The sequence below is a fragment of the Mesoplodon bidens genome (genome assembly GCF_964165515.1).
Source record: "Mesoplodon bidens genome assembly, chromosome: 19".
Classification (NCBI taxonomy): Eukaryota; Metazoa; Chordata; class Mammalia; order Artiodactyla; family Ziphiidae; genus Mesoplodon; species Mesoplodon bidens.
Window position 1 is genome coordinate 39,396,982 of NC_138179.1, and position 27,241 is coordinate 39,424,222.

At 54.6% G+C, this 27,241-nt stretch overlaps 2 protein-coding genes across 3 annotated transcripts; both read right to left on the bottom strand.

Annotated features, from left to right (window-relative positions):
• Nucleotides 1-403: 403 nt before the first annotated feature.
• WBP2 (WW domain binding protein 2) lies at nt 404-8,105 on the bottom strand. Its single transcript, XM_081219471.1, has 8 exons — nt 7,974-8,105; nt 5,576-5,684; nt 4,226-4,361; nt 3,264-3,356; nt 2,483-2,617; nt 2,149-2,271; nt 1,623-1,699; nt 404-1,488 (listed from the first exon to the last, which is right to left on the bottom strand). Exons 1-8 carry the CDS (start codon nt 8,030-8,032, stop codon nt 1,435-1,437), a joined length of 786 nt encoding a protein of 261 aa, XP_081075597.1. The 5' UTR covers nt 8,033-8,105; the 3' UTR covers nt 404-1,434.
• Nucleotides 8,106-22,441: 14,336 nt separating this feature from the next.
• TRIM47 (tripartite motif containing 47) lies at nt 22,442-26,964 on the bottom strand. 2 transcript variants are annotated; one of them, XM_081218817.1, is made up of 6 exons: nt 26,222-26,964; nt 25,096-25,191; nt 24,594-24,824; nt 24,220-24,418; nt 23,688-23,759; nt 22,442-23,413 (listed from the first exon to the last, which is right to left on the bottom strand). In XM_081218817.1, the coding sequence occupies exons 1-6, from the start codon at nt 26,888-26,890 to the stop codon at nt 22,773-22,775; spliced, it is 1,908 nt and encodes a 635-aa protein (XP_081074943.1). In that variant the 5' UTR covers nt 26,891-26,964; the 3' UTR covers nt 22,442-22,772. The 2 variants fall into 2 exon arrangements, with proteins under 2 accessions (XP_081074943.1, XP_081074944.1); XM_081218818.1 differs by having other exon boundaries at nt 23,688-23,762; nt 26,222-26,905.
• Between the last annotated feature and the right edge of the window lie 277 nt (nt 26,965-27,241).

Here is a 27,241-nt window from a genome sequence, read left to right on the forward strand (position 1 = left end):
GGGGGCCAGTCTTGAATGGCTGGCCTTCACTGACATGCCCTCTCCCACCAGGCAAGGCGGTGAGCACAGCAGCCAGGGACACGGGAACTCCCATCCAGCCTGGCCCCTCCTGCTAACGCCTCCCACCCAGGGCAGCTGCTGGGCTGCGCCAGGCCCCAGGGGACTCAGTGGGTGGGCACAGTTGCTGAGCAACTGCCATGGAATGGACACAGGAGAGGCCTTAGCATCCTGGGCCCAAATAGGCCAAGAGAACAAGGGACTCTCACATGGGAGGGAACACTGACTCCCCCGGCCCCGAGCAGCCAGATGGCTCTCCTTCCCAAGAACTTGCCTCGTCACCACACGCAAAGCCAGACAGGGTCCAGTCACTCATTTTTACTAGTTCACATTTTCAGCAGACAAATCAAGGTGCGAACAGGGTTTATTTCACATTAATATATTAACTGAATTTTTTTTGTCAAATAAATAGGGAATTCTCTTTAAATAACCATCTTCTCTCTTCACAGCCAGTCCAGGAGCAAATGGGAGCAAATTTTAGTGCATCCAGGGGGCATATCACCAACCAGGCAAGAAGCTTAAAGGGAAGAGGGCAGGCTAAGAGGCTGGCGAGAGCTCAGGGTCAGCGCCCAGGTCAGGCCCCAGGGGTCTGTTCCCAGCCCTCCCGGCAGCCCCCAAGTGGACATGCATTCTCCAGTTCCAGTCCAAGAAGCCCCTTCTAGAGGGAAAAGAGAGAAGGCAAAGGGAAACAAATTCCAGAAAAACTAGCAGGGAAGCAGAGGGGCTCCCTCCCCAGCTGCAGCAGCCTGGCCCTGATGCCACCCACCCCCTGGTGGCTCGTGGGAAAGCTCCAACAGTCAGAAGCAGTGGCAACAGGATGACCAAGGACAGGGAAGGGAAGGGAAGGCGAGCGTGACAGGGGCTGAGGCTGGTTGGGAACGGAATGTAGGCTGACAGTCCGGCAGACAGGTGGCCTTCCACAGCCACGCACAGACCAGAGTGGATGGAATGTGAATAGAGCCTGGCAGGGGTCCCTGGGGAGGGCAAAGCTCTTGAGGATAAAGTGGCTACAAAACGAGAGAGCTGGACTGCGGCAGAGGAGGTGGCCAGAGAGTCCCTCCGTGGGTAGAAGCTATGAGAGCAGGACAGGAATGAGGGGGGACGCCCCCCAGGGATGGTGAGAGGGAAGCGCTGTGGGCTCTGGGCTCACGTGGGAAGCTGGGAGGCACCGCTCCCCGCACCCCTCAAGGCTAGTTCCTGGCGACTGCTTTATAATCATCCAAGTCAAGGGGCCCTCCCCCCACCAGGCTAGTTCTTGGTGACTGCTTTATAATCAGACCTGGAGAAAGGACGAGGCCCGCCCCCCACCCCAGACTCAGCCCCAAGGGGAGGGGAGGAGAGAGCAAAGAGAGGCGGGAGGAGGGGGGTGTGAGCGGTCTACTGAGTCTTCTTATCTTCTGGGGGGTAGTAAGGAGGTGGTGGTGGCTGGCTCTGAGGAAGAAAGGAAAGATCCCGTTAGAAGGGTCGGAATAAGCCGAGGTCTCTCCTGCCCCTAAACCCCAGCAAACTGGGGCTGCGGGGATCCCGCCAGTGCCACGGCCCTGCCGCTCACCAGCCCCGCTCACCGTGGGCATGTAGACATTGTGTGGGTTGCCTGGGTTGTAATAGGCGCTGGCGGCTGCTTCGGCGGCCTTGGCTTCAGCTGTGAGAACACACAAACTGGGAAAGAGCCCCGGGGACAAGCCCTCCCCGCCTCCTCCGGCTGCCCCCACGGCCCCGGCCCCCTAGTGCTCAGGGCAGCTGGTGCTGAGGACGCAGTTCCATCACTGAAACAGTGGGGAACCCTTCCTGAGCACTTACCGCATGCCACACCATCCCATCTGGTCCCTCTATACCTCCTGCCCCCCCATCTTCACCACAAACCCCCCAGGTGGTGCCGTTGGCACGTTTTGTGCATGAGAAGACTGCAGTGCAGAGGGGGACCTTCCTGGGCCTGGGGCACATGGCCAGCTAAAGGACAGAGTGGGGGCTGGAATCTACCCCTTTGCCACCAGGCCACCGCGCTGCCGGGCCCCTGGGATCATCCCTAGGCCGCGGTCATTCGTTATCTGGGGCTTCCGTGAAACCACGGGGAGCAGCCAGGGCCCTCACCTGCAGGAGTGGAGGGGACATCGGGGCCGCTGACCGGAGGCTCCATGGGCCCAGGGTAGGGCGGCGGCGGGGGCTGCATGTACCCCATGGCCCCGTCCATCATGGGAGGTCCCGGATAGAACTCTGCTTGGCAAGAGGGTGACGGGGACCCAGTGAGCAGCCCAGCCCCGGCTCCCGTAGCTGGCACCCTCCCAGGCCCCTCCAGCTGCTCTGTCAGTCCTGAAGCAGGCCAAAGAACAAGTCTCCCCTCTACAACCCCCTGGCCTGGGTGAGGGTGGTCAGTGGCGGGGGAGGTTGGGGGGGGTGAGGCGTGGGCAGCAAAGGACACACTCACCAGCTGGGGGCAGTGGACAGGGGTAGCCAGGAGGGCAGGGGTACATTCCATTGGCGACTGGTGGGGGGAAGACATAGGCCCCGCTGGGCATGTAAGAGTAACCATAGGCTCCGTTGGGGGCTTCACCTCGGGAGGCTATAGCACAAGGGGAGAGAGAAATGAGTGTCGCGGCCTCGGGTACTGGGGAGAGGGCGGCCCGACCACCTGCCGAGGGGAGCTGCAGGGTCCCAGGAATGCGCACAGCAGACATGCCTCACCCCTCCCCACTGGAGTCCGCCTCGGTCAGGGATGAGGCGAGGGGGGTCTGGATGGGGAGAGAGGTCAGAGCTGGGGTGGAGGAGGTCCAGGACAGGGGTGGAGGGATGGATGGAGGGAAGGAGGAGGCTAGAGGTGGGGTAGAGAATGGAGCTGGGTGAGGCTGGGGACGAGGTGAGGAGGTCTGCTGAACACAGCCCTTGGGGACTTAAAATGGTTGCCTGATGGTAGCTTAATGGTTGGGTTTTTGCTTGTTTCTATGAGGCCACAGTAAAATGTCCTTGAGTCCAAACAACTTTGTTAAAATGTCCTATACCTGCTCCAGGCAGGGGAAACCCAGCCTTTGAGGTACAGGAGGGTGATGTTTATTACAGGCTTCCTTCCCAACTCCCAGCCCTGGGCAGCCTGGGGCCCAGAAACTCATCTCCTGACTGCTTAAAAAACAAAAGAAGTAAACAAACCCAAATGAGCAAATACCACACACACTCAATGCGTCCTTGGCCCCTGAGTTTTAGAGCCTTGATACCTTGAGATGCCACCTGTAGCATCCGCTGTCCAAATTCGATGGCGCCCCCTGCCATGAAGGTCAACTTGTATGACGCAGAGCCTTCCCAGCCACCTGAGAAGGGAACGGTGCATCAACAGCTCCGGAAAAGAACTTAAGTTACGTCTGAAGAGATGGCTATTCACCCTCTCCAGGCCCCATCCAATGGCCAGGAGGCCTGCGGGGAAAGGGCTGCTCGGGCTTACCACCCACATCGCATGCCAGCACTGCAGACCGGCCACCTCCTGCCCGCTTACTGCGCAGCCCTGTAAGCACATCTGCACTCAGGCCTCCCACCCCCAGTAAAGCAGCTTCTCAGCAACAAGCACGCTCAGCAACAACTGACATTCAAGTTCAGAGCAGATCTCTCATCCCGAGGGGGCCTGAGGACGAACCCCAGGCCCCTCCAGCCTGGCTTCTGTCCAAAGGGGAACTGTGAGCTCAACAGCAAGGCTCGGGCCAGGCTGAACGTGAGCGGGAAGGCGAGTTCAACGCAGGGGCCTCTGGGGTCTGCAAAGAGCCTGCCACCAAGCAGGGCCTCTCCGGGCGTTACAGAGGGGCGGCGGGTTCTGCCTGGCTCTAGGGGAAAGACCCTTCCCAAGAACCTGATACAGCCCCCTCCCACACCTAACATCTGAACACGCCCCCCCAGGTCACAGTAAGCATTTCCACTTGGTTTACAGTCATTCTGCTGACTTCCCTCTTTGAAAAGGTGGTCTGAGCTGTCCTCTTTAATGTTAGCACTTTCCAGCTCTTGGCAACTTCACCCCTGCTGAACAGCTGGCAGCCCAAGTGTTGGTCTTGGAAGCTAATCCAGAGCCAGGAAGAAGACAAGGCTAGGCTGATAGGGTCCAAAGAGAACATCTCCAGGGCAGCAGTCAGAGATGCCCCAGAGCACCTCTCTGGAAGCCCCGTCAGTGTCCCCAAGCTCCCCTGTCACCCACCTCCTGCTTCAGCCTTCACTGTTCCCTTGATGTAGTTTGCTCCAAACACAGGCTGCTTGATCTCACAGTCCTTCATCAGATAAAACGGCATCATGAAGGACTGCATGGCATCCTTCCCCTTGGACAGAAAGATGACCTGCAGGGAGAGAGGACAAGGGCCATCACCACCCGAACCATGGCCTGCCCGGCCATCACCTCCTATGTATGGGAGGTCATCACCTCCCAGGGCCGGGGCGGGCGGCCCGAGCCAGCACCCAGCAGCCCCAGGGCACTCTCTGCACCAGCCAGCCCCGGAGAGCGCTTTTTAGAGTAAAAGGCCTCAGATGCAGCTGGGCGGGAGAGGCCAGACGTGTGAATTCACAAGAAAAATGTGTGGCTCAGACAGCATGTGTGAGCAGGACAGACTGCTCTGCCACTGAGACGTGGTGGTTAGGAGATGGCGGATGTGGAGCCTAAGTGAAGGGCCTGCAAGGCCAGGGCAGAGAGGCCGGGCCGAGCAGGGAAGGGCTCCTGAAGGGAGAGTTCAGCCTGAGCTTCACAGAACTGAGAAGAGGGAACGGCAGCGGGTGGCAGATCCCGGGAGAAGGGACGATCCTAACCTTTCTGCAGACTCTGCCCAACAGCCAGAGTCTCCCACCCTGCACGTGGAGAACATTCTGCTTTACCCCCATGATTTCAATCTGTGACTGAAGATGCCAGCTTGAACCCCCAGAGATAGGGTTTTGAGACGCCTCCCCACCCCGGTCTCCGCTAAGGCCTGTGCTCCTCTTCCTCTAACGATCCTTAAGTCTAACTCTGGGATAGCTGCACGCAGCGATCCTCTTCCAAGAATATCCATCTGTGTTTCTCTGGAAGTCTCTCAGAGTCTGCCTGGGGAACTCTCAGGCAAGGCCCATTCTGCAGTCTGGCATTTCTCGCTTTGCAGGCTTTTGCCGGTCTCTCTGCCTACTCCCGAGGCTATGGGCAGGCTACTGTGTCCTGTTGACCACATTTATCACTCTGGATGTGTAAAGGCCTCACAGGCTACTCCTACAGAAATCAAAGTAACAACAGCCTCTCCCCTCCAGGCCCAGGTCATCCCAGCAGCTGCATCCAACTACAGAGAGATTTTGCAGCAGCACCTCTGGAACTTACATGGATTCACTGTCCAGCCATCAGTTCTGCTGTGCGAAGAGGCTGGTGGTTCTAGAACCAGGAGCATGTGACAGAAACACGCTAACATTCACCAGGGTTCAGCGGCCACTAGACTCACGAGGCTGAGGCTGACCCAAGACTCACATCAGTCTCCAGGAGCCATGAGTCTCCAAACCAAGTGACTCGCCAAACCAACCGTCTCACTGTACAACGTACCCGGTACGGGGTAAGGTAGACGGTGCCTTTCTTGGTCCCTTTGAAGGCCTCTGGCACATTCCTCATGTCACTGAACGTAAGTTCTACATGGTCATAGGACATCAGGATGCTGTGATGAGAAAAGAGGAAATGCCCTGATGAGACAGCTGGAGTCACAATCTGTCACCCCCAGGGACTGGACCCTCCTGGGTAGCAGTTGCTTATTAGTAGTTGCCAGCAAGTCATCCACTTCAACACTGCTGTGAGAAAACTACTAACACAGCCATGGAAGAGATGAGCAAGCTGGGGTTCCATAGAATTTCCCCCAAACCCCACACACACAGCCCCTAAGTGACCAGTGCAGGGACTTCCCTGGCAGTCCAGTGGTTAGGACTCCACGCTCTCGCTGCTGAGGGCCAGAGTTCAATCCCTGGTCAGGGAACAAAAATCCCACAAGCCAAGAGGTACAGCCAAAAAAAAAAAAAAAGTGACCAGTGCCATAGAAGAGCCAAAGGGCTCTGGAGACGCCATAATCCCTCAAATCAGGTTAGATCATCTGGGTTAACTCTTCTATTCTCTTCTAGGTCCTTACGACAGGTGTTGTTTTTGTTGGTTTATTTTTTCAAGCCTGATATACAAACATTTTAAGACATGACTCTACACATTACCAAAGGGCTCACTTCAGGGTTCCTTTAAACCTGGGGTTCTGAAGCTGGGTCTGCAGGGGTATCAGTCCACTAGCCCTTGAGATGATCACATACGTGCTTTTTCCTGGGAGAGACCATAGTTTTCATCACTCTCAAAGGGATTCATGATTTGAAGAGTAAGGTTCACTATTTTACACATCAAGTTTTAAATGCTGAATGTGGACTTCAATGACTGTTTACACAATTTTTTCAGAAATGAGGCTGAAGCAGTTTCTGAAACAAGGCACATCATTATTTAGCAGCAATGAGTCCTAAACCGGGTAGGAGGCCCAGCAGGATAAGATACATTCTTATCCCAGAAAAGTCTCACTAAAAGAGAAAGAACTAGTCCCAGGAGATGTTACCAAATGGCATCAAAAGGGTTTGTCCGGGTCCAGGACTGGCTTGCACACAGAGCAGCTACACACTAAGGGCAATGTGAAGTTTCTCTGATTACAAGACAACAAGGTCCAAGCTCATAGGGTTCCATTTGTCTCCTTTCACCTCCCAGATATCACAACTTCCTTCACTGGGGACGGGTAAGTGGGAAAGAGGACCAGTACCAGAAAAGAAAAATACAGCTCAGAGAAAAGAGGTCATTACCAGGAACAGGCTGGGACTGCCAGTCGCTGAGCAGGTAAGATGGAGGAAGAGTCAATATTCTGAGGTCTGGGCTCCCTGGGTGCTCTCCTCTGACTCATCAAGCGTTCCCGGATGACAGCCCTGCGCTCGGTGCTGGCCTTAACCAGCTACCAGGCTTTGATCCTACCAAGTCTTCTGGGGGGACTCAGATTCCTCCTATGCTCCTTCAAGAGGTGCTTTCAGGTCGGCATAGCTCAACCAGGGCTGGCTGGTCTGATTCTCAGCACCCAAGGAGCAAGAGAAAAGAAGTCATCCAAGGAGCCCAGAGGTGGAGGAGACACAGAACTGACGGGGGGCTGGGCAGGAAGAACCTTGAAGTTGGGAGACCTCTGCTCTGGGAAGTGACCCAAGCCAACAGGAATCCAAGGGAAAGAGGCAAAGACAGACCTTTACACCTTCACAGAAAACGTGTCAGACATGTGACAGAGGTTAGCTATGTAATTTCACCTCTGGGCCTCAGTTTTTCATCTGGAAACTGAGCAGTTCTGGAATATACTGGAAGGCTACATACTGGGAGTTGAAGCTACTGACTTTGGAATCAGGACTCCTTTCCTGTTACAGCTCTGTGATCTCATGCAAGTTACTTAACCTCTGTGCCTCAGTGTCCCTACGTGTAAAATGCGGATAGTAATAGTATCTGCCGCACAGCATTTACATATTGAAAAAAGCAAAAGAGGTGTAGTCCCTGACACATAGTAAACGCCCAATAAATGGCAATTATTTTTGTCTAAAGCTCTTCCCAATTCTTAAAGTCACCTACTCTGGGACAGGGGCTCAAGAACTACCCACAGGCTCCGCCTGTCTCTCCAAACCCCCACCCGTCTCTCCAAACCCCCACCCGTCTCTCCAAACCCCTACCTTATCCAGCCGCCCCACTCCCATCCCACAGCTGATCGCAACATCCCGGCCCCTCCCTCACGCCTCACCCACCTTCCTTCAGCCCCGCCCCCAGCCGTTACCCCACCCCCCACCCCCCATCAGTTTCCCCTCTTCACGGGCTTATTCCCCACCGCCCACTCACCCACCACCCACTACCCACACCCTCGACGCCCGCCCTTCAGTCCTCCAGGATCCTTCTGTAGTGTTTTCACCTCTCGGTATTGTTGACGATCACTCCGCCGCCCTCCGAGTGATTCTTGTTGAGCGCCATAGTCTCTCGGAAAAGGGTCCCGAGACTCGGAACGCAATGCGCTTGCGCCTTTCTTCGGCCCACCCCTAGTGGCGTCGTTCGTATTAGAGTCAGCCAATCAGCTCTTGCGCGGAGGCTGGCCCTACCACCTGATCACTGGCGTCACGTGCTAATAGTTTACTCCCTCTCCCCCTCCCCCGTAGTTTCGCTAGCATCACAAACAAACTCAAGACTGTAGTTCCCAGAAGGCAATGCTCCCTCAACCTCGACCTCTCACTACGCTAACGGAAAGGCTGCATTCTGGAACTTGTAGTCTCCAAGACCATAGGCCCGGATTGACTCCGCTTGTTGCATAACTAATCCCCACCCTCCTCCACCCGGTCCTCCGAGGGACCGGCGTAAATAGTTGGGTGCGTCACAGGGAAGTTCGTCGTAAAGGCCCTGGACGCAAAAGTTCATACGCACGGAATGAGGACTATAGCCTACACCTGCTGTGGGAGCGCTGAACACTGGGGCATCTTCATTCAGTCCGCAAACGTATGGGGAGCATTTCCTATATGACTTTGCTCCCCCGCCACACACTTGGGTAATCACTGAGCTAGAGAGATGAGTCCAAGAATCAGTCTCTGTTTTAGGAGAGAAGAGTCAAGAAAAACTGCCATCCCTCCCTTGAAATCAAACCCACACCCTCCGAAGTGGGCGGTGAGAATCTCCGGGCGGGGAGGAGAACTGGCCCAGCGCCGGCACCTGACCGCCGCCTCCACCACAGCCGGCCTCGCGGTGGCGCTGCTCGCTCTAGAACGCTGTGGCTCTGCAGTCCCGCCCTCCCAGCGTTTAACAGGCTGGAAGATTTAAACCGGACGCGGAGGAGCTGAATGGAACTGGGCACAGTTGTGACACCCGGAGCTTGCAGAATGGGGCTGACTCATTGTGACCCAGCACTTGGGCGGCCCCCACTCGGCCGCTGTAGTTATGTAAACTCCCGCACCTCCGAGGTGGAGCTTTACCCGCAATTGTGGGGGTGAGGGGGACGGGTCTCACTCCCCACGGGGCGGCGCAGGTGCATCATTAATCTTAAGGGATCGGAGTTTGATTTTTAAGCAAACAACTGATTTCCGGACACGTGGTGACCAACTTTGGGATCCACCTGCTTGACTTGCCTTTTGAGTGAGATTTCCTAGGTGAAGGATCAAAAACTAGAAAATATTATGAAACAGGTAACAGCCTTCTGTGAGGTCTTGCGCAAAACCACTTGGAAGTTGCAGGACAAGTGCAGTGAAGTAGTGCATCATGGACATGATGAAGTCTGCCCTAAAGGGTTAGGGTAAATTCCACAGATACAATCTATGTAGCGGTTGAAAAGAATGAAGTCATATTCTATGTGCTGATGTGGAAAGATTGCTAAGGTTTGTCTGTACAACTGGTGTATAAATATACTTCTGTTTGTATAAAAAATAGGATAGGATCTAGATCTAGATATTTTCTTGAACAATCCACCAGACACTGTTTTGGCATTATCCCTTTGAAGCTCAGCTCTGGGAACTGGGGTTGGCAGGTGACTTACTGTGCATTGCGTGCTCTTTTGTACTGTTTGTTTACTGTGTGCATTTTAAATATTAATAATACATTTCAAAAAGAAAGAGAAAACCCACCGAGTAATGGGTGTGCAAGAATGGCTGCTACAAGGACCCTAAGAGGGAAGGTGGGACAACAGCGCAGTCCTGCCCTTACCCCTCTGCGACCCCGGTTGGTGGCAGAGGCAGAGGCGGGTTTTGTGGGGCCTGAAGCCTCTCCAACGTTGGAGGCCCTGTTTTAGAACTAAGATACACGATTATGAACACACAGTGCTGTGGCCACACTGAGGCCTCCTAGCAGGAGGGGAAACGTGATGAAGAGGAAGTCTGAGTGGAGCGAGATAGCAGGCTTAACCGATTCTGGCTTAAGTGTCCAAATTTTGCAAATTTTATAAAACCATGTTATCATGTGAACGCCTTGTGAGGGCCGCTCCCAGGCGGTGGAGAGGGCAGGTGCTTTCCAGGATCCACACTGAGGGGCTCAAGGGCAGTTCATTGCTGAACCAAGTAGGTGGCAAAAGGTCCTGTTTGGGCCCAGGTCTCAGAACTCAGATCACTCCTGCCTTCTAGTCCACACAGGCTCTGGCTGTTTCCAGAATGATCGCTTTTTGCTGAGCTGTAATTGCTCCTATTCTGCAGACTGGAGCTCCTTGATTGTGCCCATCACCACAGAACAGCCAGGCAGGGTCCAGGGTGACCCTGTTCCAGTCACCTTTTAAGCTCCAAGAAGCTTCATTTATTTGCCCCGGTGAGTTGGACAAGTATCATTTGTGCTAAACAAATAATCATTTTCTATGTGTGTCCTTATGTTTAAAAGACTAGAGAGCAGGGCTTCCCTGGTGGCGCAGGACCACAAAAAAAAAAAAAAAAAAAAAAAAGACATGACACCATAAAACTCCTAGTAGAGAACATAAACAAAACATTCTCTGACATAAATCATACCAATATTTTCTTAGGTCAGTCTCCCAAGGCAATAGAAATAAAAGCAAAAATAAACAAATGGTGGGACCTAGTCAACTTACAAGCTTCTGTACAGCAAAGGAAACCATAAACAAAATGAAAAGACAACCTACAGACTCGGAGAAAATATTTGCAAATGATGTGGCTGACAAGGGCTTAATTTTGGAAGTATACAAACAGCTCATACAACATCAAAAATCAAACAACCCAATTGAAAAATGGGCAGAAGACCTAAATAGACATTTCTCCAAAGAAGACATACAGATGGCCAACAGGCACATGAAAAGATGCTCAACATCACTAATTACTAGAGAAATGCAAATCAAAACTACAACGAGGTACCACCTCACACCAGTCAGAATGGCCATGATTAAAAGGCTACAAATAACAAATGGGCTTCCCTGGTGGCGCAGTGGTTGAGAGTACGCCTGCCGATGCAGGGGACACGGGTTCGTGCCCTGGTCTGGGAAGATCCCACATGCCGCGGAGCGGATGGGCCCATGAGCCATGGCCACTGAGCCTGCGCGTCTGGAGCCTGTGCTCCGCAACGGGAGAGGCCAAAACAGTGAGAGGCCCACGTACCGAAAAAAAAAAAAAAAAAAGGCTACAAATGACAAATGCTGGAAAGGGTGTGGAGGATAGGGAACCCTCCTACACTGTTGGTGGGAATGTAAGTTGGTGCAGCCACTATTGAAATCAGTATGGGGGTTCCTCAAAAAAGTAAAAATAGAGTTACAGCCTGATCCAGTAATCCCACTCCTGGGAATATATCTGGAGAAAACTGTAATTCAAAAGGATACATGCACCTATATGTTCATAGCAGCACTATTCACAATAACCAAGACATGGAAACAACCTAAATGTCCATCGACAGCTGAATGGATAAAAAGATGTGGTATATATATACAATGGAGTACTACACAGCCATAAAAAAGAATGACATAATGCCATTTGCAGCAACATGGATGGACCTAGAGATCGTCATACCTAAGCAAAGTAAGTCAGAAAGACAAAAACAAATACCATATGATATCACTTATATGTGGAATCTAAAATACAACACAAATGAACTTACCTACAAAACAGAAACAGACTGACAGAGACACGGACAAAGCCTGCAGCAGAGCCAGCAGGAAACCTGATCTCTCCCAGGGTCAGCAGCAGTCATAAGAGGGAACGACACCCTTCTCTCTCAGCAACTGCTGCTTTCCTACCAATGATACCCCTAGACAAGCTTTGCAACTATTGGCAGGGGTGCCTCAATACTAAACCACTCCCCTTGTGATGGCCCCCAGTCCCTAGTTAATCCCCAGTGCTTCTAATCCCCACCCAGAAACAGCACCCACTCCAGAACTGGTCCTTGCTTCCCATAGACTCTCCTCAGAATCTTTTAGAAGACACACCTGAAAAACAGCTTCCCTCTTCCCGCTCATGCATGGCTGGGCATCTTGGGGCAACCCTGGAGGCTGTACCCCCTGGTGGCTGGCTGCAGAGGCTTTACCAAAACAACTTTCCTGAAACGATATCTACCCTACTTACTACATGTTGCTGAAAAGCACTATTAGTTATGAGTTAGTTATGAGTGCATAGAAAAAATCTTATTGCAACATTGCACGCAAAGGAAAAGCTCCCTTGAGGGTCAATTCAGAGGTTCCCTCTTAGAAGGGACAATTTATAGAAGGAGTATGGTCAGAGAGCCACTGCTTGGCCAGAGGTCACTGGGTTTCTGATTGAAGACAACCAGGTAGGTGGGAGAGGTAACTAAGTTCCCAGAGCAAACCCCCCCTTTTTTTAAGATTTATTTATTATTTATTTATTTTATTTTTGGCTGCGTCGGGTCTTAGTTGTGGCACGTGGGATCTTCACTGTGGTGCACGGGCTGCTCTCTAGTTGTGGCGTGTGGGTTTTCTCTTCTCTAGTTGTGGTATGCAGGCTCCAGGGCGCGTGGACTCTGTAGTTGTGGCGCGTGGGTTCCAGAGCACGTGGGCTCTGTAGTTTACACGTGGGCTCTAGTTGAGGCGCTCAAGCTCAGTAGTTGTGGCATGTGGGCTTAGTTGCCCCACGGCATGTGGGATCTTGGTTCCCTGACCAGGGATCGAGCCCGCGTCCCCTGCACTGCAAGGTGGATTCTTTATCACTGGACCACCAGGGAAGTCCCCCAGAATAAATCTTAATGCCATTAAAATTTATTTTAAAATTGCTTAATGGCGGGGAGGGAGATAAATTAGGAGTTTGGGATTAACATATACTATATATACTACTATATATAAAATAGGTAGACAACAAGGACCTACTGTATAGCACAGGGAACTATACTCAATATTTTGTAGTAACCTATAATGGAAAAGAATCTGAAAAAGTATATATATATATATATATGTATATATGTAGGTGTAACTGAATCACTTTGCTGTACAGTTGAAACTAACACAACATTATAAATTAACTAGGGACTTCCTGGTGGCACAGTGGTTAAGAATCGCCTGCCAATGCAGGGGACATGTGTTCAAGCCCTGCTCCGGGAAGATCCCACATGCCACGGAACAACTAAGCCCGTGCACCACAACTACTGAGCCTGCGCTCTAGAGCCCACGAGCCACAACTACTGAAGCCCGCGTGTCTAGAGCCCATGCTCCGCAACAAGAGAAGCCACCGCAGTGAGAAAGAAGCTCGCGCACCGGAACGAAGAGTAGCCCCCGCTCGCCACAACTAGAGAAAGCCCGCATGCAGCAACGAAGACCCAACGCAGCCAAAAACAAACAAATAAATAAATAAATAAAATTTTAAAATAATAAAATATATTAACTATGCCTCAATAAAAGAAATAAAAATTGCTTAAGCATTTCATCATAAATGCTATTTTTTTCCCCAGAAAGAGACTGTGAATTGTATCACCTAAAACAAAAAAAGAAAGAAAAGAATTGCCCCAGACCAGGTTTGGGACAATTTTTATTTTGTATTGTGATGTCCTCTGAGATTTTCTATGATATTTTGTCATTTAAAAACTGCTAATTGTTGGGGCTTCCCTGGTGGCGCAGTGGTTGAGAGTCCGCCTGCCGACGCAGGGGACACGGGTTCGTGCCCCGATCCGGGAAGATCCCACATGCCGCGGAGCGGCTGGGCCCGTGAGCCATGGCCACTGAGCCTGCGCGTCTGGAGCCTGTGCTCCTCAACGGGAGAGGCCACAACGGTGAGAGGCACGCGTACCACAAACAAAACCTGCTCATTGTTATGCCATAAATTGATTTCGCAATCCACAGCTTGAAAAAGCCTGTTCCAGAAGGAAGGATGGGGGCAGAGGGCGACGGGGAGGAGAGAAGAGGAGGAGAGCCCTGGAGTTCCCCACCCCCGCCAGAGACGGGACCTGCATCCACACACCTCCTGGAGCTGAAACTGTCCCGTATTTATGGTTCCCAAATCAGTTTACTAAAGGGTTGTGTCAATGAGATTTAGGTCATTCTCAACCTCTTGGTAGGGAGGAGATTTTTTTTTTTTTTTTTTTTTTTGTAGTACGCGGGCCTCTCACTGTTGTGGCCTCTCCCGCTGCGGAGCACAGGCTCCGGGCGCGCAGGCTCAGCGGCCATGGCTCACAGGCCCAGCCGCTCCGCGGCATGTGGGATCTTCCCGGACCGGGGCACGAACCCGTGTCCCCTGCATCGGCAGGTGGACTCTCAACCACTGCGCCACCAGGGAAGCCCAGGGAGGAGAGTTTTTTTAAAGATATCACATCTTTGCTTCACTCTTCGTGGGCTAGGAGACTCAAAATACTGAGGGGCATTTTTCTATCCCTCAACCAAGAGGGCAGGCAAGACTTCTTGTTCCCAGGGCAGGGTTATGGGTTCCCTAACAGTTGTTTTCAGCTCTGGCTGAACACGGAATGTGCCAGATACTTTGAAGGTACCAAGCCCCAGGCTCTTGTCTGCAGCCTATTGCGTGTGTCTGGGGCTGTAGGAGCTGGAGGGCAGAAAGGGCAGAATGGCTGGACCTAGAGAGGGAAGGGGTGCCTTTCAGAGCCCCAGGACCGAAGCAGAGTTTGCGGGGTTCTCCAGTGGTAGCCTTTCCACCTGCCACCCGTCCTGCTCCCACAGGGCAATCCCAAGAGGTGGGGTGTGGTCAAGGGGGGGCCTGAACTGTGGTTTGGGGGTTTGTGTGAAAGGATCCAGCTATCGGAACAGAGAGAACTTACTATAAAGAATTAACACAGGTATAAAGCTAGCCATGTCGCTTAGGTCACTAGGTAACTGAAAAGGTGAAAAAAAATAATTCTAAGGTGCCCCAGAGGTGCCTGAACCTAGGACTGGGGGACCAAAAGGCAAAGTCGGAATAATTAAAACACAGAAGCTTGAAGGAAAAGCCCCTGGGAACTAAAACCCAACTCTCCGAAGGGGGCACATGCTTGCTGGTGCTGGTGTCTCTGAAGGGGGCTCCAGGCAGCTGGTTCTGCAAGGGTCGGAAAAACTACAAAGTGCATTTAGTTGCCGCTAAGGAACTGCAGCTGCCCCAGTGAAGAAGCCTTCCAGTGATGATGGAATCGCCAGCAGCTGGGAAGCAGCCAGCCCCTTCTCCTTCAGCCCTGTAAGCCCTCTAGCGCCCCCTGATGGCAGAGCCCGGCAGGGAGAAGCAGGTAGCGGAGAAATGCAGAGTCCCAGCCCCTGTATCACGGAGCCCAGCTTAGAGGGTGGATTTTATAAGTTGAATTTTGTCCCCCGTCTAAATTCATGTGTCAAAATCCTAACCCCTAGTTCCTCAAATTGTGATCTTATTTGGAAGCAGGGCTGTGGCAGATATAATTAAAGATGAGGTCATTAGTGTGCGCCCTAATCCAATATGATTGGTGTCCTTTTAAAAAGGGGAAATTTGGATACAGATACACACACAGGTAGAACGCCATGTGAAGACAAAGGCAGAGTGCTAGAAGGATTGCCAGATATTGTCAGCAAATCACCAGAAGCTAGGGGAGAGGCCTGGAACAGAACTTTCCTCGAAGCCTCAGAGGGACCAACCCTGCCAACACCTTGATCTCTGACTCTGGCCTCCCTAGAGCTGGAAGACAATGCATTTTTGTTGTTTAGGCCACCTAGTTTGTGGTACTTTGTTACGAGAGCCCTAGCAGACTAACACAAAGGGGCTGGAGCAGAAAGACAACAGCTGGCCACAATCTCTAAACCTCGCTTGACTCAAGGGAGAGGAAGCTCACCATACAAGGACCACTTGGGCTCAGACACCGGGCATCTCAGCAGCTGCCCCAGTGGACAGAAGACCCCAACCCCCCAAAACATGCCTGAGGTTGAATTCCTTTCCCTCTTGGCAAAGGGCAGCTCATAATCAAATTTTATGATTTAGGAAAAATACCAAAATTGACATTTCTTGTACCTGAGTGTTATGGAGCCAATTCATGCTTGATCCACCGTATTTTTTTTTTTTTTCACTCAGCCAGTCATCATCTTCCAATAAGCCAGCAAGAGAAAGAAAACTCCTAGTAACCCTCAGCTTTCTGCCATTTGCTGTTGGTTGTTTGGGCTTCGAAGACAGAACGGGAGATGCCACATGGGGTGCTGGTGATGGGAAAGTGAGCTATTTCAGGGCGTGTCGTTTTGGCCACGGGTATTTCAGTAACACAAGTTCCTTGCGCCTCCATCAGTAAGCCCAGCCCGGGCTTGTCTGGGGCTGTTTCTGGTTGCTATGGAGATGAGCCCCACCCAGTGGTTCCCAGTCCAGACCTCCCTGCTCTGTGGAGTTCAATATCCCCAGGCACAGCTGCAAGGCCTGTTCTGAGTGATTCCTGCCGTAGGAGTGTTTACACAACGCCCCTGCTGTCAATTTCCCCTCTGTGCCTCCAAAATCCCAGAAAGCCAGAAAGGCACAGGCATCACCTTTGAAGTTGTCCCCACCCCACCAGGGAGGAGCCACGCCTTGAGGGACCCTTCTGCAGGAGGGAACTCAGGGAGGGGCTAGGAGGGGCTCTAGTGGGTCTGGGCCCTTCCCTGCTATTTCTGGGTCCTCCTTCCAACAGTCCGGGGTGGGTGGGTGGGTGGGGATCATCTCCATCTCCCTGGAAACATGCAAGGTCTCTCTCATCCTCTTTTTTCCCTCCTTAAACCCATTTCTCACTTAAATTACAGAGTGTTTTTTTTTTTTTTTTGGCCGCACTGTGTGTGGCATGCGGGATCTTAGTTCCCCAGCCAAGGATCGAAACCGCGCCCCCTGAAGTGGACGCGTGGAGCCCTAACCACTGGACCACCAGGGAAGTCCCTATAGAGTGATTTTAAACTTTCAAATCTGATTGTACCGTTTACCCATGTGAAACCCTGCCTTGGCTTCCCATTCCTCCTAAGTAAAGTCCAGAATCCTTACGAGGCTCTGCACTGCCACCTCATGTCACTTGCCTTCCTTAAAACACTTTGGTCCCCTGGAGTGCTTGGCCCCTTCCGGAGCGCACACCCATCCTCTTTGTCTTGCTAACTCCTTGTCCTCCAGGCCTCAGCTGTCCCTTCAGGGAGGTCCTCCCTGGAAATGAGCCTCCCCCATGCCTAATAGGGCCCCTTCTCGTGACCACTGTTTTTTCCCTTCTTTCTTTCTTTTTTTTTTTTTTTAAATTTCTGTCCCTGGGAAATTTGTGTTTTGTTTTGTTTTGTAATATAGCAGAGGGAAAACTTTTCTTCCCCTCAGTAGTAAAATACACTGGATACATCATATAAAATTTACCATTGTAAGTGTACAGTTCGGTGGCATTAAGTACAATCACATTGTTGTGAGACCATCACCACGATCCATCTCCAGAACTTTCTCATCATCTCAAACTGAAATTCTGACCCCATTAAACACGAGGTCCTCAATCCCCCCTCCCCCAGCCGCTGGGTACCACCCTCCTACTTTCTGTCTCTATGAATTTGCCTATTCTAGGTGCCTCATGTAAGTGGAAACATACAAGATTTGTCCTTTTGCATTTGGCTTATTTCACTTAGCCTAATGTCTTCAAAGTTTATTCATGTGATCGCATGTGTCAGAATTTCATTCCTTTTTAAGGCCATTGTATATTCAGACCACATTTTGTTTATCCATTCGTCCACTGATGGACACTTGAGTTGCTTCCACCCTTTGGCTGTTGTGAATAGTGCTGCTGTGAACACGGGTGTACAAGCATCTGTTTGAGTGCCTGCTTTCAGTTCTTTTGGGTGTATCCGCAGGGGTGGAGTTGCTGCCCTTTTCTTATACAGTACTTACTACAGCTGCAATTATCACACGGCCGGTTGTGTGGCACAGGCATCTCTGTTTGGGTCACTCACCACTGTATCCGCAGCAGTACACCACACTGAATAAATATTGTTGAATGAGTGAGTGAAAGTGTCCAATCTTAGTGGGTGGGGCAAAATGTAAGTAAGCATCCTGACAAATTTAGGTCTGGGTTAATCTTAGCACCCAAAGAACAAATCCATGGATCCCCCAAGGATTGACAAAACTTCCAAGAATATCAATTTTACTCATCGTTCAAGAGAAGAAGAAGAATACCAATAACACTTATTGAAAGCTCACTCTGTGCCAGACTTGTGACAAGCACTTTGCCTAAATTACCTCATTGAGTCCTCAAAATAACACAGACTTCCCTGGTGGAGCAATGGTTAAGAATCCGCCTGGGGGCTTCCCTGGTGGCGCAGTGGTTGAGAATCTGCCTGCCGATGCAGGGGACACGGGTTCGAGCCCTGGTCTGGGAGGATCCCACATGCCGCGGAGCAACTGGGCCCGTGAGCCACAACTACTGAGCCTGCGCGTCTGGAGCTTGTGCTCCACGACAAGAGAGGCCGCGACAGTGAAAGGCCCGCGCACCGCGATGAAGAATGGCCCCCACTCGCTGCAACTAGAGAAAAGCCCTTGCACAGAAACGAAGACCCAACACAGCCATTAATAAATAAATAAAATAAATAAATTTATTTAAAAAAATTAAAAAAAAAAAAAAAGAATCCGCCTGCCAATGCAGGGGACACGGTTTCGAGCCATGGTCCAGGAAGATCCCACATGCCACAGAGCAACTAAGCCCGTGTGCCACAACTACTGAGCCCGCACGCCTAGAGCCCGTGCTCCGCAACAAGAGAAGCCACCGCAATGAGAAGCCCACGCACCGCAATGAAGAGTAGCCCCTGCTCGTCACAACTAGAGAAAGCCTGCACCCAGCAACAAAGACCCAATGCAGCCAAAAATAAATAAATAAAATAAAAAAACTATATTCCATAATTTTATTTCATTAAAAAACAATAATGCTAGGCAGTTTACTCTGTATCTCCCTCACGTGTTTCTTGCCTCCCCCAACCCACTCCCCTCTGGCAGCCACCTGTTTGTTCTTTGTCTCTGTGTTTGCAGTTCTATTATTATCCCTATTTTACAAGTGAGGGAACCGAGGCATGGAGGGGGCTAAGCACCCTGCCCAAAGGCATGCGGCTGGGAAATGGCTAAAGTGGAATTTTTAGCCAAGACTTTCTGATTCCAGAGCTCACACACAAAAAACATTCTCCACTGTGGGGCAGAGAAGTGTTGTTCTTTACATTAAAGCAAAATCAGAGATATTATCGAGTAAAATTCAAAACTTGAATGTCATTTAAAGACAAAGTACACAAGGCATCAAAGAATGTGTCCTACCTGCCTCAGTGCTCGGGGTGTGAACTCCCTCCCTGGCCCCTTCTCTGAGGACGCTGGGAAGGAGGCGGTCGAGGCTTCTACCCAGGTGGAGACCATGAGGACCACCCACGGCCTCCGGCAGTTCTTAGGCATCTCAGGAGGATGTGATGGTGCAGAAAGGGCGTGACCTCGAGTTCCAGATTTTGAACGTTAGCATCAAATGGGAATGTGTCTGTTGGGTGTGGGGACGACTGGGTCATAGACCCTGCAGCTAAATGCTATTTTCTTCCCAGGGGAGAAAACCCAGCACCAGTAGAGCCGTCTGCAAACCGCTGCCCCTCCCAGTTCAGCCCTATCTTCCTGGCCAGGCCCTCCTTTTTAGCCACAGTCTCAGTCCAGCCTCACCCTGTGCCTGGGAGGAGGGGAGGAGAAGAAAGGCACTTCTATGAGTTCCCTGAGTGGGTCGGAGGAGGAGAGGGAGGAAAAGGATGCATCTGTCCCTTTCCTCCTGGAGTTGGGGGTTGGGGGGGTATGGTGGGAGGGGTGAGGGGTACGGGACCCAGCTGTCCTTAGTTGCCAAGAGCGGAGCGATGCTTAAGTCCGTTGGTCAGTCTGTCGTTTGGAATTCCGGAGCTCATTTTCCCACAGAAACAAAGCTCAAGCGGCGGTTGGCTCCCCGCCTGGCCCAAAGGAGCCAGACTCAGCTAATAGCAACACAGCCTCAGAAGACCCTTCACATTCTTCACACACTGCCATTGTCTGTGACTGGCGGGGCTCCGGAGATCACAGACCCTCAGGCAGCTCTGGAGGAAGGGCTCTGGTGGCCGTGGAAACTGGGCCGAGGGCAGCTCTTACACAGGCTTAGCTTTGGGAAGCAGCGCGCGCGCGCGTGCGCATGTGTGTTTAGACATTTTAAAGCACACACCTCAATTTCTTCATCTGGAAACGGTAGTGGTAAAAGAAGATGTGGACTAGATCGATCGTTTTCTAACCTTTCGCCTTTTTAACAGCTTCTCTTTTTGCAAGTCATCTTGGTTAAAATCTGCTCTGATTAAAGTGTTGTTAGGGGACAGTGAGAGGCTCGACCCCTGGTTTCCCCTCCCACCCCTCCAGCCTCGTTATACCTCCTCAGAACTCCAGGTGTCCTCAGAGCATGTTTGAAAAGTCACTGGGCTGGATCCACACACATAAATACACAGACATACACCCAGGCAGACATGAAGACCTATACGCTAATGCACACGCAACATACAAGCACAGACACACACACAGAGGCACAGAGACACATAACATAGATACACATAGACACACAAACACACACATAGGCAAAGAGATACACCCGAAAACACACAGACTCTCACATACACCCCATCTCTCCGGCTCTAGTATTTTCCTAGAGTCACAGAGGAAGTGCAGGGTTGCAGCTAACACTCCATTCTGGGGATAACACTGAAACCTGGGGGCGGGCTCAGCCAGCTCCTTGTGAGCTGTGCAGCCCTGGGTGAGCCAGTCCCTTGCTTTGAGCTGTAAATCTGTTAACACTGGGAAGTGAAACTAGGATGCACAAAGTTCGGGACTTCCCTGGTGGCGCAGTGGTTAAGGATCCGCCTGCCAATGCAGGGGACACAGGTTCGAGCCCTGGTCTGGAAAGATCCCACATGCCTCAGAGCAACTAAGCCCGTGTACCACAATTACTGAGCCTGAGTTCTAGAGCCTGTGAGCCACAACTACTGAGCCCACGTGCCACAACTACTGCAGCCCACGTGCCTCTTGTGCTCCGCAGCCACCGCAACGAGAAGCCCGCACACTGCAAGGAAGAGGAGCCCCCGCTCGCCCCAACTAGAGAAAGCCCGAGTGAAGCAACGAAGACCCAACGCAGCCAAAAAAAAAAAAAAAAAAGATGCACAAGGTTCCATGAGTCTTTGGAAGCTGGCAGTCACTCTGCAAGTTGGCAGGGACTTTGTGGCTGCAGACTTGACTAGTCAGGCCCGAATTCCAACCAGGAAGCGCCAGTCCTGTGCAGGGGCCATGTCCATCTAACTAACTCACGTTCCGTGACATGCCAGGAACCTGCACCCGAGGGTTCTCTGTAAGGGGAGTGTGTGGGGTGGGGCGTGCCAGGGTAGGGGGTGGGGGTGGGGGTGGGGGTGGGAGGGGCTCTGGGAAAGGTGGGAGGCTCCCATTGGTCCACGTTGTGACAGCGACAGGAGCAGCCTCCCCCATCCGCCCCAGGCCCAGGGAGTTGGGGCCCTTGGCTGTCAAGGAAACCGTGTTGAAAACACAGAGCCCCAGGAGCCAGCAGGCCCCGCCCGGAAAAACAACATCCTGGCTTCTGGGGCACCAGCAGGCTCTGTGGGAGGGGCTATTTTTAGCTGGGACTTGTATGGCCTTGCTGTCTGGCTGCATAACTCACCCATTGTCCCACCCGACCTTGGGCTCTTTGCCTGCCTCTGCTCTCCAGGCATGGCCCTCCCTGGCGTGCACCTGAGTCACAGACAACCCCAGGAGGAGGGGGCTGGTCTGGGAACACACTCACCTCGTAGCCTCAGGGGGCAAGCCTTCCCCTTGAAAGCAGAATGCGGGCATCCCAAGCTAGGATGGGGGTTCTGGAGCAGCAGGGGTACTGGGCCTTCTTGGGAGAGAGATGGAGGTTCTGCTGGGACCCAGGGCCCAGGGTCTCCCCGCGTGGAGGCGAAGCACCGTTCCAGCCGCACAGCTGGTGCGGAGATGGGAGGCAGCTTCCAAAGGAGGACACAGGTCATTTTAGCGTAGACGTTCTCCTCTCCAGGCGCACCCGGGGGTCGGTTCAACCACATCTCTCATGGGCTGAGAAGGTATGTGTATGAAAGAAGCTCTAGGCCTCAAACTTTCTTGCCCATGCCTAGGAGTCATGCCCCGCTCTTGGGGGGTGTGATGTCTGTATTTAATCCTGGGCACAAACACCATTAGGCAGGTCCAGAACTAGGCTGTGGCATCATGGATGAAAATAGCGGATGGGAACCAGGCTGTCCAAAGCAAACACTCGGACAGCCAGAATGACTGTGGGGCTGGACCCCTCCGGGAGAAGCCACCTCTACCTCTTCCTGTCTAGCACCAGGGAGCAGGTGTGCCCCAAAGGGTAGGCACCCCATTTCAGCCTCCTCTTCCTGGGCCAGGGTTCTCCCTCCCAATAGGAATCTGGGACTAGGGGCTTGTTCCCTTGTCCTGCCTTTCAAGACCTGCTCTTGAAAGATGAGAAGTATTGGGAATTCTTGGTAGGTGGAGAGAAGGGTAGAAAAGGGAGTCATTCATTCGACAAATGTTTATTGAGCACCTACTATGTGCCAGGCACTGTCCCAAGAACCTGGGAGAGGAGGGGTCGGGGTAACCCTGGATCTGTCCAAGCTGCAATGCCTTCTCCCAGAAACAAGGCCTGCAGGGGGACAGGGTCTGGGGAGCCTCCTCCCTGAGAGGTGGAAGGCCTTGTATATGGAAGGTGGAGGCCTCTAGAAATGAGAAGCCTGGGGAATGTGTGGGACTCCAAGGCTGGTGTCTTCCCTGGGGCAAAGCAGGGTTGCAGAGAAGCAAGCTTCCCAGAAGCTGGGACAACAGCGGGAGGAGGCCCCGTGCCCCCTGCATCACCTCCTCTTCAGCACGGATATGCAGGACTTCTTGAGGGGCCCGATCTGCAGATGGGCATCCACGCTCTCCAGGAAGAAGGCGGGCTTGAGCCTGTGTGTGAAGAGCCCCGCAAAGTGGCTGTCCAGGCGGCTCTGGAAGGGGTCAACCGGGGAGGCTGGGGTGCCACTCCGGCGGGCCCGGGAGGACTTCAGCCTCCGCAGAAGGCTCATCTTGCCATCCCGCACGGCGTAGAAGGCCAGGGCTCGGTCAGCATATTCCAGGCAGATCCCGACGGTGGGCGAGAAGGGGTGGGGCAGGAGCACCTCCAGCCCGTGGAACCAGACGGAGAAGCTGCGTCCGTTCCACTGCAGGCAGCAGGAGTGAGCATTGCGTCCAAGCCGGCCCCGGTCGTAGGGCTCTTGTGGGGAGAAGTCTTCGGCCATGACTCCCACGCTGACCCAGCCCTCAATGATCTCCACCTCCCAGTAGTAGGTGCCCCGGTCCAGGGCGCCCTCGCCCAGCACCTGTTCACAGTGGGTGAAGCGGGTGGGCGACTCGGGGTAGTTGATGGGACACAGCACCCTCTTCACACCCTTGGTTCCAAACAGCTGCAGGAACTTGTCTGCCGTGTCGCTGTCCAGGTCCACGATGTAGGCAACTGCTCCCACGGAACAGAGAGAGATGCAGGGCTCAGGTCCAAGGTCAGGTGGGACAGCCCCTCCCCTAGGGGCCCACCTCCCCAAACATAGCCTCTCCCCTCCTCTGCAACTGGCCCTCTGCAAGCAGGCCACCCTGGGCAGCACCCCATGAGCTGACCTAGTTCACCACATGAATGAGGGACAGGAATCCAAGCCCTCATGCGCCAGGGCCCAGCCTAGCAGCCTTGGGAGGGCCCCGTATGAGCAGCGGGGCAAGCCCAGATGTCGACTTACACTTGAGGAAGTAATCCCTGGGAGCCTCACTCTCCAGGCTGTTGGTGCTTTCGGGGTCCTGGGACTCAGCATCTGCTGCAGAAGAGGAGACAGTGCAGAGGGGGTCTCCCCGGCTGCCCGTGGCTGGGCCGCTGTGCAAGGTGACACACACCCCCAAACCTATGACTGAACTTCCCCTCCTCCCCATTCCTCCCAGCACTCCAGGCCACCTGGGGACAGGCACATGCCCAAATATGGTACACTGTGTTCACACACAGGCCTGGTCCTTGGGCTCTGCCCTCGCTCCACTTCCTCCCTGGGCCTCAGCCCTTCTGAAGCTAGGGGGTGGTCTAGGGGAGGCCTGCTCTGCCCCCTGGGCTGTGGCCAAAGGGGCTGACTCGTGCTTACAGGGTGGTGGCTACAGCCATTGGCAGGATTTTGGGTCCCACCCTGAGCCTGGCAGTTTCCATTCTCCACTCCTGAACGGGCACCAGGCCTGGTGGCCCGTGTGGGGAGTCTGGGGAAGGATGAGTCACTGGCGGGGGACACCCACCTTCCGCGCCTGGCTTCTGCAGCCCGTCCTCATCGCCGTCCAGCCCCTGCAGCTGCTCCCACTGGCTGGTGCAGGCCGAAGCCAGGCCGTCTCGTACCACCTGCATGGCCTGGGATGACTTGGTGAAGCTGAGCTCCCTTGGGGGCCCGGGCCCAGGGCCGCACCCCTCCTCCAGGGCCAGCCTGAGCTCCAGGAGCTCCTGTGCCAGACAAATGCCCATTAAGGCCCTGCTGGCCACAGCTCCTCCTGGCTGGGGTGAGACGGCGCCGCCAGGGGGCTGGCACAGCCCTGAAGCCCAGGCACGCGTCGCCTTCTCCCTCCACCTCCCGCCTACCCCCTTCCGTGTCCTCTCTGGCCTGCAGAGCTGCCCTCACCTGCAGGAAGCTGACCGAGTCGGCTTCAGGGACCTGACTGAGGTTGCGGCGGGCCCGGCTGAGCCGGCTTCGTTGTCCCTCCTGCCGTCGCAGGTCGCCCTGGGAGCGGCCCAGCATGGTCGCCTCCCCCTCGTCGATGAAGGCCAGCACCTCTGCCTGAAACCCCTGCAGGACGGCCTCAGCCTCGGCAAACAGCCGGCTCACCCTTTCCCGCTCTGCCACGGCTGCACTCTGCACAGGAGGACAGAGGTGGCGGTGATGAGGGCAAAGAACATCACTTCCCAGACCCCACTTTCCCACCCTGTCCTCTCGGGGGGACAGAAGCACCAGCCCCAGCTGCCCTGGATCTATGTCAGGTCAGGGGAGACACGTGTGCTCACTGGAGCCGGGCAATGCCTTGAGCGTGGGCTTCTTTAGAGTGCACGGTACCATGCTGAAAGCTCACACTGCCAGGAGGCTACTGCAGGAGTGAACGGGGGCGGGGGTTAGGACGGGATCGGACCTTGATGAGGGCCACCGTGCGCCGGGACTGTGCGATGCCCGCGCCCAGCTCGTCCATGCGGTCCTCCACAGCGCTCAGGACTTTGGGCTGCTCGGCCTGTGAACGACACCCTTGAGTACGGGGTCTGGCAGAGGTCACAACCCTGCACTGGGGTCCCAGGCCTCACGAAGGGGGGAGGAGAGGGGTGACCTGGGAGGGAGTGGTATCTGGGTATAGGTGGGACTGAGAGTGGCCATGATATGCCAGAGGTGCCTCAAGCCCAGGCTGGTGCCATTCCCGAATGCCCAGGGAGAGGGCAGTCTGGCCAGCTGTAGGTTGTCTGCCTCCCCTCTTTGACTGGTGAGCAAGTAGAGGGCCATCTATGGTCCTCAGTGTTGCTCACATTCATTTGAGAACTTCCTTCAGTGGGGAAGAGGCAGAGAAAGAGAGTGAGGAGGGGGCCCTGCACAAGATGGCATTCAGCTGTCCCGGGGATCACTGTCCCCAAAGAGTCTGTGCCCCCAGCCCAGGACTGAAAAATAGGGATTCCGGGCAAATCCCCTGGGTCTTATGAGTCACCACTCCAGGCAGGAGAGACGGAAAATCCCAAGGCAGAGGCGCCAAGACCGGGCTGGGGGCCAAAGGAAACTGGGGGCGGAGGTAACCGGCCAGGCAGCGCGCACATGCTCCCACCACGGGCCCCCGGAACAGCTGGACAGAGCGGTCTGTGTGCTCGGCCCACCCTCTGCAGCACTCCTTTCACCTGCCACACCCATCCAAACCCTCACCCCAGGCAAACCTGAGCGGGGATATGCAGGAGCTCGGCCGACGCAGCAGTTGCCCGGCGGCAATCAGCCGCCTGGGACCACGTGGGCCTAACCCGGCTCCCGGTTGCTTAAACCCCCAAGGGCCCCGCTCCAGCCTCAGGCCCCCAGCCCGCCCATCTTTTTCGAGTTCTCACTGGGTCCCTCCAACCCCCATTCTCGTCCCGAGCGGAATGTCCCACAGCGAGCGGAGACCGTCAGGGCTGGAAGGGACCGCAAAAATCCTCAGGTTAGAGGAGGGAATTAAGGATGGGGTGAGGGGTCCCCGGCCCTCGGCCGCCACGCGAGGCCCATCGCCCGCCCGCCCGCCCGCCGCGCCCCACCTCCTGAAGCGCGCGCTCCTGCTCCAGCGGCACGAGCTCGTGGCCCCGGTGCTCCTGGGCGGCACAGGCCTCACACAGGCACACTCGCTCCGCGCGGCAGTAGCGCTCGAGCGGCCGCAGGTGGCGCGGGCACAGGCTCTCCTCCAGCCGGCGCAGCGGCGGCACCAGGCGGTGTCCGCGCAGCGCGGGGCTGCGCTCGTGCGGGCCTAGGTGCGCGGGGCAGAAGGAGGCGAAGCAGGAGAGGCAGGAGAGCGCGGCGGGTAGGGCGGCGCCCTCGGGGCACGCGTCGCAGCGCACCGGCTCTTCGCCCGCCGGCCACGGCTCCGGCACGCAGGGAGCCGACGGCTCCGGGGCGCTGGGCGGCGCACTGGGCGCCACCGGCTCGGGGGCCCGGGCCGGGCCGGGGCCGGGCCCCGGGCCCGAGCCCTGGCGGAGCTGCAGCAGCTCGGACAGCGTGTGGTTCTTGCGGAGCTGCAGGCCGTCGGGGAAGGGCTCCTGGCACAGCGGGCAGCGGGCCGTGCCTCCCGGCCCGCCGGCGCCACCCGCGCCGCGGTGCGGCCAGAGCGCGCCCAGGCAGGCGAGGCAGAAGTTGTGGCCGCAGGGCAGCGTCACTGGCTCCCGGAGCGGCTCCAGGCAGATGGGGCAGCTGAAGGGGCCGCTGCCGTCCATGGCTCCTCGGTCGCGGGGCACCGCCTGTGCTGCTCCCGTCTGGGAGGGACCCGGACTGTTCGTGATGCGGCGCCGCCCCTGGGACCGAGGCCTAGGATCCGACCCCGCCCGCCCCCCGGCTCGGACCGCCCCCCAGCGCCACAGGCCCGCCCGCCGGCTCTGACACCCAGCCCCAGCCCGGACAGGGCGGGGTGGCCTCTGGGCTCCGTCTGACCCTTAAGGGCTCCTGGACGAAAGGGCTGTGAGAGAGAGAGGGCAGAGAGCAGAGAAGGCAGTGCGGAGAACACGCTGAAAGCAGGGAAGGAGTTCACTCCTCCATGACCCCCCATAAACTCCCCCACCCCATTGCCA

What these genes read in the sequence shown, in the direction of transcription:
- WBP2 (XM_081219471.1), bottom strand. Translation starts at nt 8,032, where the DNA reads ATGGCGCTCAACAAGAATCACTCGGAGGGCGGCGGAGTGATCGTCAAC. An exon ending in CTGTCCACTGCCCCCAGCTG is followed by an intron (nt 2,272 to 2,482) that starts GTGAGTGTGTCC and finishes CTTGCCAAGCAG; the next exon opens with AGTTCTATCCGGGACCTCCC. An exon ending in ACAATGTCTACATGCCCACG is followed by an intron (nt 1,489 to 1,622) that starts GTGAGCGGGGCT and finishes TTTCTTCCTCAG; the next exon opens with AGCCAGCCACCACCACCTCC.
- TRIM47 (XM_081218818.1), bottom strand. Translation starts at nt 26,890, where the DNA reads ATGGACGGCAGCGGCCCCTTCAGCTGCCCCATCTGCCTGGAGCCGCTC. An exon ending in AGGAGCGCGCGCTTCAGGAG is followed by an intron (nt 25,192 to 26,221) that starts GTGGGGCGCGGC and finishes TGTCGTTCACAG; the next exon opens with GCCGAGCAGCCCAAAGTCCT. An exon ending in CAGGGATTACTTCCTCAAGT is followed by an intron (nt 23,414 to 23,687) that starts GTAAGTCGACAT and finishes CCGTGGGAGCAG; the next exon opens with TTGCCTACATCGTGGACCTG.